The 10880-nt window shown below is 65.4% G+C and overlaps 4 protein-coding genes across 4 annotated transcripts; 1 reads left to right on the top strand and 3 right to left on the bottom strand.

Annotated features, from left to right (window-relative positions):
- Window positions 1-82: 82 nt before the first annotated feature.
- EMIHUDRAFT_195910 (hypothetical protein) lies at window positions 83-628 on the bottom strand (the record flags this gene model as incomplete). The annotated part of the gene is made up of 1 exon (XM_005770307.1): window positions 83-628. One exon carries the CDS (start codon window positions 626-628, stop codon window positions 83-85), a length of 546 nt encoding a protein of 181 aa, XP_005770364.1.
- A 225-nt stretch (window positions 629-853) lies between these two features.
- EMIHUDRAFT_432223 (hypothetical protein) lies at window positions 854-2495 on the top strand. Its single transcript, XM_005770306.1, has 3 exons — window positions 854-1394; window positions 1972-2108; window positions 2158-2495. The coding sequence occupies exons 1-3, from the start codon at window positions 925-927 to the stop codon at window positions 2409-2411; spliced, it is 861 nt and encodes a 286-aa protein (XP_005770363.1). The 5' UTR covers window positions 854-924; the 3' UTR covers window positions 2412-2495.
- Window positions 2496-4905: 2410 nt separating this feature from the next.
- Window positions 4906-6441, bottom strand: EMIHUDRAFT_349765 (hypothetical protein). Its single transcript, XM_005770305.1, has 2 exons — window positions 6239-6441; window positions 4906-6216 (listed from the first exon to the last, which is right to left on the bottom strand). The coding sequence occupies exon 2, from the start codon at window positions 6207-6209 to the stop codon at window positions 4980-4982; it is 1230 nt and encodes a 409-aa protein (XP_005770362.1). The 5' UTR covers window positions 6210-6216; window positions 6239-6441; the 3' UTR covers window positions 4906-4979.
- A 1599-nt stretch (window positions 6442-8040) lies between these two features.
- EMIHUDRAFT_461267 (hypothetical protein) lies at window positions 8041-10119 on the bottom strand. The gene is made up of 3 exons (XM_005770304.1): window positions 9132-10119; window positions 8936-9068; window positions 8041-8804 (listed from the first exon to the last, which is right to left on the bottom strand). The coding sequence occupies exons 1-3, from the start codon at window positions 10101-10103 to the stop codon at window positions 8482-8484; spliced, it is 1428 nt and encodes a 475-aa protein (XP_005770361.1). The 5' UTR covers window positions 10104-10119; the 3' UTR covers window positions 8041-8481.
- Window positions 10120-10880: the final 761 nt, after the last annotated feature.

The following is a 10880-nucleotide window of genomic DNA, read 5'->3' as shown; positions in this document are numbered from 1 at the left end:
GGGAGCAGGTGCAGTGGCAGTGGCGTCACCAGGATTTCCCAGGACGTTTACGTGTGGCCGTGCATAACCCAGTCTTCTCGGGCTACCAAGGTGCGGCGGGGGGGGGGTCTGCCTGCAGGGCTGAGACGGCGGGGTTCGCGAGCAGCCCGACCGTCCCCAGCCCGTAGCCCAGCGACGGGTCCGCCCCCGGTACCGTCGACGCGAAGGAGCCTGTGATTGCTCCGTTTGCGCGCGCAAGCGCCGCTGCGACCGCGCCTTTATCAAATGCGGGCGTCTTATCCTTGGTCCGCTTGCGGCGCGGAGAGCGAGAGCGCGACGAGCGGCGCTCGTAGCGCGAGGACCGCCGCTCATCCTCGTACCGCCGGTCGCGCGTGTCAGAGCGCCGGTCGCGCCGGTCCCGGTCTGAGCGTGAGGAGCGACGGTCTCGGTCGCTGTCGCGGCGGTCACGCCTGTCGCGGTCACGCGATCGGTCGCGGTCGCGGTAGCTGGTGCGCTCGCGCGAGCGCGAGCGAGAGTACCGCCCCTCACCATCCTTGCGCTCACCAGCCTTGCGCGTCTTCTCTGGCGCATCGCCAACCGCTGCGTCAGGGGCGCTGGTCGCTGTCGTCGAATCGGTGGTGCCTGCCATGGTTTTGTGGAGCGAGAATCACCAGAAACACCCCGCGCGACCAGAGTGGTGCAGTGGCAAGCGCTCCTCGTTGCAGCAGCGGGGGCGGTCGCGGGCGTGCTTGGGAATTCTGCGGGTCAGAAGAAAAGAAAATTCCGTCGCGGCGGCAGTGGCGGCGGCGGAGGGAGGGAATCCAAATAGGTCCACTTTCTCTTTGACCTTGACCAAGGAGGTACCTCCACGTCCAGCGTGCGCGCACTAGGCCTCCCCAGCAGCCACGCCGCCGCGCCGCCGCTCCACTGCTCCCCCCGCGCGCCATGGCCGCCGCCACGCTTCTGCTCGCCGCGGGCAGCTCCGCCTTCGTATGGTGGGGCTCGGCGGGGCCCGCCACGCCCCCAGCGCCGCCGGAGCCGCCACCACCCCCCTCTCTGCCGCCACCCTCGCCGCCTCCGCCGCCTCCGCCTCCGCCTCCGCCTCCTCCGCCCCCTCCTCCCGAGCCATCGTCGCCGCCGCCCTCGCCGCCCTCGCCCTCGCCGCCTCCGCCGCTCCCTCCCGCGCCGCCGTCGCCTCCCGGGGCGCCGCACTCCGACCTCGAGCTCTCCATCGACCTGATCGACGTCTTTACGGACAGCAACCCGCAGCACTGGTTCGGTCTACGCGCCTGCGGCGCCTACTGCGGCGTGCGCTGGTGCGGCGGCGCCGACGTGCGCGAGAGGTACGAGGCGGGAGACGACTTTGCCTGCGACTTTAGCGTGCCGCCTCAGTTTTGCGAGGACGCCTGTTGCAGGCGCCTCCTCAACTCACCTCTCACCGCCTCCGCCCAGCTCCACACCTCCCACCACCGCTCTCCCTCTGCCGGCTCTGCTCTGTACCCTCTCTGCCGCTGCCGGCTGCCGTCTGTGGCCTCTGCTCTCTGCCCCCGCCGCTCGCCCGCTGCTCTCTGCCCCCGCCGCTCGCCCGCTGCTTGCCCGTTACCCGCCGCACTCGGCGAGTCCCGTCTCCGCCCGACGCAGGGCGCACGACGAGTGCTGCAGCTCCGACGACACCTCCTCCTGCAACCGCCAGATGCTCGCCTGCGACGCCGCCTGCGCCGCCGGGCACGCCTGGCAAGGCGATGCGCCTAGAAGCGGAATACCTCTCCACATCTCCCCATATCGCCCCATATCTCGGGCCTAGAAGCTGAATACGTGTTCCTGTCTCCCAACTAGCCCTCGAGGGCGCAACGTATTCCACTGCATTCGATCGTCTTCGGCCGCACTCACCTGCACTCACCGCCTCCGCCTCTCTTGTATTCACGCGGTGCTCTGAAGACGCTGCACAATGCCCCGCCTTCCCGCCCCGAGGCTGGCGTATTCGGAACGTAGGCGATGCGCCCGTCTGCGCTGCCGCCGCTCTCGCCATCGCGGCTGCCGACGGCGAGGGGCTGTGTTGCGGCTCTCCGTGCCCAGACAAGGAGTACAAGGAGTGGGGGGGGGAGGCGCCCGCCTCGCGGACCGGCGGCGTGCCCTTTCCTAGCCCTTTCCTGGAACCTTCCTGGAACCTTCCTGTAGGCGCCCACCTCGCGGACCGGCGGCGTGACCCTGCTGACGGACTACGCGGAGCAGCAGGTGCATGGGTATGCGACGGTGCACATCCCGCTCGGATGGATCCCCTTCCTCGCGCGCGCCGAGCCGGCGGCGGCGTCTGCGGGGGCGGGGGCGGCGCCGCCAGCAACGGCGATGGCGGGGGCGGTGGCGACGGTCGCCGCGGCGCTGCTGGTCGCCGGGCGGAGAATTGCGGCGGCGGGGGGAAGGAGTCTTGCTAGGAGTCTTGCGGGAAGGAGTCTTGCGGGAAGGAGGGCTCATCTGCGGATTGTGCAAGTGTGACTCAAAAAAATTAGTAAAGGCCCAAATAAAACAAAGTGGAAGTAGCCCTGTCATTTTGAGTGCGGCGTGGCGCAGAGGCGGAGCGGGCCCCCTGCCCCTCCCCCCTTCTCCAACCTGCAAAACCTCGGACGACGGCCGACGTGACCGTTGAGCCTCTGCCCTGCGCCCCCCCCCCCCCCCCTACACACACACACACACCGCCGCCGCGCGAGCGCCGCGCAGCAGGCGTGGCTCAGGGTGGGCCGGCCCGCGAGGGCCGGTCGTCCATCGCCATGTCCCGGGACGTCCAGAGCGTGGACATGTCCAGGGGGAAGCTGTGACTAAGGGCACCCCGTTCCTCTTTTCTCCGCACTCCCTCAGCTGAGGGCTGCCAACCTTTCTGATGACGTCGGCTGGGTCGGACAGGTAGATCCTCCCCAATCGCGAAGCTACCATGGCAGGGGGTCGAACAGGTACGAGACTTCGTCCGCCGCCGCAGTATACCGCGAGCCCCGCCCCGCTCAGCAGTACATTTAGTGCTGCCAGATCAGCAGCATCTCAACGAAGCGGACGCCGCGTGTTTTGCCGCCGCGCGCCACCGCCTCGCCGGTTGGCTCCGAGTTCGAAATCGCTCTTCGCGCGGCGACGCGGGCGCGCGTCGCGCGCATCTGCGCGCGTGCGCGCCCGCGACCGAAGACGAGCCGAGCAGAGCCAGAGGAGAGTAGACGTTGATGTTTTTGCCGCAGCGGCCGCGCCGCGAGCTCGCGTCTGTTTTGGCGCCGACGCAGCGCCGCGTCCCGCCGCGCGAGATGGCGCCCCGCCGCGGGGTTGCTTGGCGCCCCGCGCGTGGCCGCGATCAATCGCGCGCCAGCAGCGAGCGGTGCAGAGCGGCCACCATGCGACGCGCCGCGCTCGCTGTTTTGTTCGTTTTTCTAGTTTTCCTTTTCCTTGAGAGCGCCAACGTTGTTAATGACCCACCCTCATTCATACATGATGATATACGACTGATTTTATATGGTTACTAGAGATACTACAAAGGTTCGTGTATCGACTGACACGAAACGACGAACATTCTGGCCAACTCTGAAAAGAATCCCCTTTCCTCTCCTCCCTTGAAGCTGAAAGAAAGTATAGCACGGCTCTCTGTCACCACGGGCGCTTCAACAAGGCTGAGACTTCCCCTCCACACCCAGTGACGTGCGCGTCGACGAGTAGTGCAACATCTCTCGACCGCAGAGCTCGCCCGAACACCAACTCAAGGTCGCGGTCATTGAACTGACACGCGACGGAGGACGGAAACTTTCATTGAGTGCCGCCAACGCCGAACCAGTGCCAGGGAATGGCTGGAAACGCCTCCTCGAACCACGACGGAGCGAGCGGCGGCGGCGACGGAAGCGGCGACGGCGGCGAAAACGGAGGGGTCGGCGGGGGAAAGGGCAGCGCAGCGCAGTTGCCAGCCTTGGGGAGCGTACTGCACTCCATCATAGAGGCAGTACCCGTGCCAGCCATGGATTGGGCCATTTTTATGGGACTGGCGACCGTTGGATCATACCCTGCATTCTCAATCGTCCATTCCTTCCAATCGATCGTGTTGACGTAGCCCGCCTGGCACTCCTCGTAGGAAAATCCGCACTCGCAGCACTTGGAGGAGAGCTGCGAGAGATTGAGGGGGAGAGTAAGTTGGGGTGACGCTCTCGGCCATCTCGTAGTGTCTGCTCTCGGCCGCATCTCTCGCGGCCGCCTCTCGGGGACGGCCTCTGCCTCGGCTGCATCTCGGCTGCGTCTCGGCACAGACCTGCATCTGCACGAAGCACTTGTCCTCGATGCATGCCTCAACAGTCCCGTACTTCTTGAGGTCCCAAGTAGCGAAGGGACTTTCACAGTACTCTTTGGCGGTCTGCAGAAACCCCCCGCTCGCTTCCCAGGTTGGCGTACTGCCAGTGAGGCACTTTTGGAGGTCGAAGCCGAGCGGCCCACTGCCGCCGCCGTACGCAGCCCCCTAGCAAACCATGGCGAGTGAGTGCGTCGGCGCATATGAGTGGAGAGTGCGCGTGGCATATGTGTTGAAGGTACGGTCACTCTCGAGAACGCGCACCACCGCCTCTGGAAGGGGCATGAGGTAGGCGATGGTAACCAGGCAGTTAAAGATAAGTATGTCGACATCTTCGTCAGTCATTTTGTCTCGATCCGTGCACTCGCTCTTCAAGAAAAGTGCTGTGTCCTTTTCGCGAGCTGAAGCCGCAGGATCGGCATGGACTTCTGGCGGCGACGAGGCGTAAGAGGCAAAGGTCAGCAATGTGGCCAGAATGGCCACGGCACCGACCCCGCCAACCAGCCAGCGTCTATTGCGCGTTTTCTGCGCGGATATCATTCCCTGCGAAGTCCGCGTTCGTCCGTACTAGCTACCCGCCCTCGTTTTGCTTTTCGCGAACGAATCCTCTAAACGAGTCCGTCGCAAGCCCCAAACCGCGGAAAAAAGCAAAATACCCGCGCCCTCGCGCGGTTAGCGGCTGGCATCGCAAAACGCGCTACAGCCGCCGCACGCCCGCGAACGACACAACGACGTTGGTGTTTCCCAGAGAGTTCTCCATTTTGTATGCCATGGCACACGGAAAGACGGCCCCCGTGATGCCCGTCGCCTTGTGCGGGATCTCGACCTCGTCGACGTAGAAGGTAGCCTCGCCCGCATCCATGTCGACCACGATGCGGACATCCGAGGGGATGGGGAACTGCTGGTACGGTTGGTGGTTTGTCTCATCATCAAAATTCCCGGACGTCTCCCACTCGCTGTAGACGGTGCGCTCGAAGCGCCGGAGCCACCAAAGATTCTGCACGCCAAAACCGTGGGACCAGGGCTGAAGCTCAAATGCCTCAGAAGCTCCCTCCTTGATCAGTCCGAAGCCGCAGCGCGCATTATCGCCTCTCACCTCATCCTCCAGCAGCTTGAAGCGCACTTCGTAGCGCCCCGCGGCCAATGGCACGCTCAGACGCACCAAACCGTTCCGACTGCGTTCGTTGTCGTCGTCGTCATCATCGTCTTGCCGACTGAGGAACGTCAGCGTCTTGCCATCCACCGCCGCGATCGCACCTGGTGCTTCGATCACCCACTCGCCCCCTTGTGGAAGGCGAGGCAGGCTCCGCGCCGTCCCCTCCTTTGACAGCCCCTCGCGAAGCGCCTGCGCGAGCACCGTGAGTGCCGGGACATTCTTCATCAGCGGCTCTTGCTCGACGGTCTCGCGGACAAACTTCTGGTCCATCGCCGCGAAGCGGACGTGCTCCAGCAGCGCCGCCACCGCGCCCTCCTCGCGCGCAGACTCGGGCTGAGCGCGGAGCCAGCGCACGAGGGCCGAGAAGACAGCCTCCTCGCTGGCCTCGATGTCCTCGCTGCGCAGCAGCACGCCCATCATCTCGGGCGAGAGGCTGGCGCCGAGCGACACCTCCACAAAGTGCTTGAGCACGAAGGCGGTCGCCGCCGCCTCGAGCCGCACCAGCGCTGCGTCTGAGGCGAAGCTCCACGTCTCGACGCAGTTGGACACCGAGAGCCGCGCCTCCAGCGCCTCCGCGACGACGCCTTGCAGCGACGCGAGTTGAAGCCGCCCGGCCACTTCCAACAAGGTCTGCAGACCCGCCTCGTCGATCGAGCAGGAGCCCGTGTAGACGTATTCGAGCGCCGCCTCAAAGCAGGTGGCGCAAAGCTCCGGCAGCTCGAGCGCGGCGCTCTGCGAGTCGGCAAACGAGGCGGACCCACCGGAAAGCATCAGCACGCGGAAGTAGTCGGATGCCGCCGCGAGCACGCAGCGGTGCGCCAGAAAGGCGCGGCCATCGACCGTGACAGTGCAGTCGCAAAGCTGCTGCGCGCGGTACTGCTCAGCGAGAGCGCGGAGCGTGGGGTGGGAACCGTCCGGGTCGTTCAGCGGAACCAGGAGCGGACGCTCCCCGGCCGGCGTCAAGCCACCCCCGCGGCGCGCGCGTTTGCGAGCGGGCATGGAGCCTTGCGAAAAAAGAATTTATATTGGCGATTCAACGCTAAGCTGGGAAGAGACCGCCGCAAGCGGCGTGGCGTGAGGCGGTTGAGCATCCCTCCGGGGGCCCCTCTGCGCCGGGGAGGCGTTGTTGGAGGCTAGGCACACAAGCGTCCGTCGCCCTTTTCCAAACTCGGGGTCCACTCCGCGCTAGAGCCGTACGGCCTAGACGGCTACGCTCCGATCCGAATTCGGAGGGCCTAAAAGTTTAAGGTGTTGCTGCGCAAAAGGGGGAACTCCCTCGTCAGTCACACCTTATGCCACCGTGCTCCGTGGGGCGGGTGGGCGGTATCCGGTATCTCGGGGAGATAAAGCCGGTGGCAAGGCCAAGGCGCAAGGGGTCCCCGGCTGTGCCCTGTCCTCTCACTCGCTCCCCCGTCGGTTTGTCCCAGCTCCCCCACATCCCCGGTCTTGTCACGCCTCGCCGGGCGCAACGCGCCCAAGGTTTGCTAGCTGGAGCGAGAGCTCCGCGGTGGCCGCCTCGATCTCCTGCGGCGTCGCCCTCTTGCCAGAAGGGAGCGCCAGACGCGTTTGTGCCGCGTCCGTGATTCATTTTATGGCGTTGCCGTTTTACTCGCACTCCGTGTAAAACTTGGAGCGGGCGCGCGCAGAATGGAGGTCGAAGTTCTCGTCGCGACGGACGATGGCCCGCCTGCTGGCGAGCCCTGTGCTGTTGTTGAATGTACTGCAGTGGCGGCCGAGGATGTGGTGGAAGGCTGCATCATTCTGCCTCGCCGAGCCGTGCACGTTCAATTCAACGCACAGCAAGAGCAGGAACTGCGTGAGGAAGCGCTGCGTGCTGCAGAGGCTGAGAGCCTCGTCCTGGAGAAATCTGAGCGGTCATCTGGCTATGTTGGCGTCGTGCCCGTGCCTGCGAATAGCTTGGGGCACCATTTCACTGCGGTGCGAAGGCACGAACGCCTTGGTACATTCGTGACTGCTGAGGAGGCGGCGCTCGCATATGCGCGTGATGCCCGTGATAATCCATCGTTGCAAAAGAAGAGAGCAGAACAGCCACGCATGACCGCCGAGGAGGTCCTTCAAACAGCAAAGGATGAAGGACTGCAGTTGATTCGAACTGGCTCGAAAAGTGGCTTCAAGCATGTGGCTGGCAATGGAAAGTCCGGCGTCAAATTTCGCTTCGTCGCAGAAAGGCGACTTGACGGTGTGAACGTGAAGCTAGGCAGCTACCACTCGGCGGAGGAAGCTGCTCTCGCGTACGCTCGGGCTATCGGTCCGGAAGCGTCCAACGAGGAGGCTGCAGCCGCGGCCACGGCCACCACCGCAGCAATCGTCTCGCCGCCATCGATGCCAGGCGTGCCCCAAAGGTACGATCCGTCTCTGCGCCACCTTCCTCCGTCTACCCCCTTCACAGTAGATGAGGTTCTGAGGCATGCAGAGGCGGAGGGCATCAGCCTGTACCGCTCCGAGACCACCGCTACCGGATTCGAGGGCGTCCAAAAGGACAAGAGGCGGGTCACTCGCCACCGACCTTTCATGGCGTATCTCCACAAGCCAAAGCACAGGAACCTTGGCTCATTCGCCACTGCAGAGGAGGCTGCCTTGTGCTATGCGCGCGCGCGCCGCGCGCGCGACGCCGACCCCGGCGCGAAGTGAGCAAACACAAAACAAACACGACACCACATCCACATGGGCGGCTCCGCCGCGAGCTTCGCCGTTATTTACTCGGAGTACTTCGCTCTCTCCACGGCTCGGCGCTCCCGACGCGGAAGCCCATCCATTGTTGTAAACTTCTCAACTCTTTTCTCACCTTGAGCGACATGTCCACCCCGCCGCGCCGCTCGCGTCCCCTCGCCGGGCCTCCGCCACCAACCACCGCCTCTCCCTCGTCAGTCACACCTTATGCCACCGTGCTCCGTGGGGCGGGTGGGCGGTATCCGGTATCTCGGGGAGATAAAGCCGGTGGCAAGGCCAAGGCGCAAGGGGTCCTGTCCTCTCACTCGCTCCCCCGTCGGTTTGTCCCAGCTCCCCCACATCCCCGGTCTTGTCACGCCTCGCCGGGCGCAATGCGCCCAAGGTTTGCTAGCTGGAGCGAGAGCTCCGCGGTGGCCGCCTCGATCTCCTGCGGCGTCGCCCTCTTGCCAGAAGGGAGCGCCAGACGCGTCGGGTAGTCGACCTCCCGCTGCGGGGTCCAGCTCGTGCGCACCTTGACTGTCACCAGCGACGCCTCGCGCTCGGCGATGGAGGCGAGCACATCGGGGATGTCGGCGGCGGCGATCCAGTGGAGAGTGCGACGCTCGCTCTCCGCATGCGCTCGCAAGGCCGCGTCGAGCGCGTCGCCGTCCATCGCGGCGCAATCCGTCGACTCTCCTGAGGGGGAAAGTTCCGGGAAGGTTCCGGGAAGGTTCAAGGGAGGCTCGCAATGGCATATGCCGTTTCGAGTGCTCGCTGGGCATGAAGGATGTGTACTTGGCATCTAGGGAGAGAGCTGCCGGCGAGACCGACAAACGCGACGATGGCGCCCGGGGAGATCACGCCGCGGAGCGGGCTCGCATCACTTATGGAGTGAACCACGGGTGGCCTCACGCCTTGCTCGAATCGGACGCCCTGCTCACCCGCCGGCAGCGGCGCCACCTGCGGTGGGGCCCTCGAGAATGGCGCGTCTACACCGGGTGTGTGGGCAGGGGCTCGCGGTACCTGAAGCCGTGCGCCAGCCATCGACTCGAGGTGGGCTGCCGCGCGCACCCGCCGCCAACGCGTCGCCAGCACGGGGGCGAGCGGAGGGAAGGAAGCGGCAGGCGAAGCGGGCGCGACCACCCTCAGTGCCGCCTCGGCCGCGCCTGCCGACCTGCCAAGCGGCACTGCCGGCGCCTGCGCCATTGCCGGCTCCTCCGCCGCGGTCCGTCTGCCGCTGCTGCTGCCGCTTCTGCGGCGCGAGAAGGAGGGCGCCTTCTTGGCCTCCTCCACACCGGCCCACGCGCCAGGGTCGTCGAGCTGCACGCGGCGGACTGCGTTGCGTCGGTTGAAGGACAGCCGCCGGCTGAGCTGACCAAAGTCCCTCGCCAGCTGGGTCTTGACTGAGCACTGGCAGTTGGTGCGACCGCACTGGGAGCAGTAGGCGAGGTCGCGCGCCGACGCCTCGCTTTTTGGAATGGAGCAGCGCAGGTAGGTGCCGGCGCTGCCCGGGGGCGGAGGCGCGAGGAGGAGGAGGCCGGACGGCAAACGCACCTCTACCAGGAGCGGCGGCACCCACTCAGGAGGAACGAGGAACCTCCACCAGGCGCGATCCTCAGGAGGGACGCACGCAAAGCACGACGTCCTCTCAAAGGGCGCGGGAATGCCAGCGAGCGCCGCCGGGTCATCTGCAGCGGCCTTGCTCTCCACCGCACTCGCAATCCAACCGATCTGCGCCTCGAGGCTCTCGCCGACTCGGGAGATGCGCTTCGAACGCGCGTCGTTGCCGGGGAGGGTGAGGCGGCCCGAGGCGGCGCACACACGGCAGGCGTCCCAAAGGCAGATGCGGCAGCTGAAGAGAATGACGTCCGCCCCGAATGTCTCGCCACACAAATCGCATTTGTAGCCGGCGCGAGGTGGCACAAAGTCGGTGAGCGAATGACCCTCCTCTGGGCAGACCCACGACTGGGAGCCTCTCTCGTTCGCGCTGTCCATGGCGGCGCTCGTGTCTCGGAGCCTATGACGACCGTCGGAGTCCAGACAAGCGGGCGGTTTTTAGGGAGAAGAATAGTTAGAGGCTGCGCAGGCCTCCCCCGGTATTTTATTGCTGGTCGATACGAGTAGAGCCGCATTATATGAAAACCCCAGATCGGGTCGGACACCGTCCCACCGTCGCCTCGCTACAGACGTCACGCCCCCGCGCGCGGGGTGGCGCGAGAGCGGAGAGGGGAGCGGGCAGGAGAGAGAGAGAGAATTCTTGATACGAAACCACGACGACACACACCAGTCGACTCGCATCGGTTGCCTCCATGAACGGCGGAGCTATTCTCGCGTCCACACCACACCTGGCTCCAACGTGGACACGCCCATAGCTGGGGACACTACTAGGTCACGCATGGCATCAGAAGTTTTATCTCTGGGCCCCGAAAGGCATCTCTAGCAGCGTCGTTACGCATGCGCCCTCCCCTCCTGGGCGCATACGCCTCACGTCTCGACAGAGCGTAAGCTCTTGGCGTGTGACGAGACGAGTTCTTCGCCATTGCAGCGAGCAGCATGCACACCACTCGCCGCAGCAGCCGGATGCATCGCCGCAGCACTGTCTGCGCCGCAGTCCCGCACCCGTCGACGAAGCTCCCCCCGCGGAAAACCGCGCGTAGCGACGCCTTGACGATCGAGATGAGCGCGCTTGAAGCTCGCCCACCTACTGCCCCTGAGAGTTGGTTACCGAGTGGGATCAGCTCCCCCCCTTGGGATCGAAGCCGCCACACCTCG

This window comes from Emiliania huxleyi (genome assembly GCF_000372725.1).
Source record: "Emiliania huxleyi CCMP1516 unplaced genomic scaffold EMIHUscaffold_4, whole genome shotgun sequence".
In the NCBI taxonomy this organism is placed as follows: Eukaryota; Haptophyta; order Isochrysidales; family Noelaerhabdaceae; genus Emiliania; species Emiliania huxleyi.
Note: the sequence above shows the minus strand (reverse complement) of the source record. Positions and strands in the feature narration are given on the sequence as shown.

Bases quoted from the DNA above. Each gene is read 5' to 3' on its own strand.
- EMIHUDRAFT_432223 (XM_005770306.1), top strand. From the start codon at position 925: ATGGCCGCCGCCACGCTTCTGCTCGCCGCGGGCAGCTCCGCCTTCGTA. The intron at 1,395-1,971 runs GCGCCTCCTCAA...TTCGGAACGTAG, and splicing joins TGCGAGGACGCCTGTTGCAG to GCGATGCGCCCGTCTGCGCT. The intron at 2,109-2,157 runs GTGCCCTTTCCT...ACCTTCCTGTAG, and splicing joins CCGCCTCGCGGACCGGCGGC to GCGCCCACCTCGCGGACCGG.
- EMIHUDRAFT_349765 (XM_005770305.1), bottom strand. From the start codon at position 6,209: ATGCTTTCCGGTGGGTCCGCCTCGTTTGCCGACTCGCAGAGCGCCGCG.
- EMIHUDRAFT_461267 (XM_005770304.1), bottom strand. From the start codon at position 10,103: ATGGACAGCGCGAACGAGAGAGGCTCCCAGTCGTGGGTCTGCCCAGAG. The intron at 9,069-9,131 runs GTACCGCGAGCC...GCCCCACCGCAG, and splicing joins TGGCTGGCGCACGGCTTCAG to GTGGCGCCGCTGCCGGCGGG. The intron at 8,805-8,935 runs GTCTCGCCGGCA...TTTCCCCCTCAG, and splicing joins CGCCATCGTCGCGTTTGTCG to GAGAGTCGACGGATTGCGCC.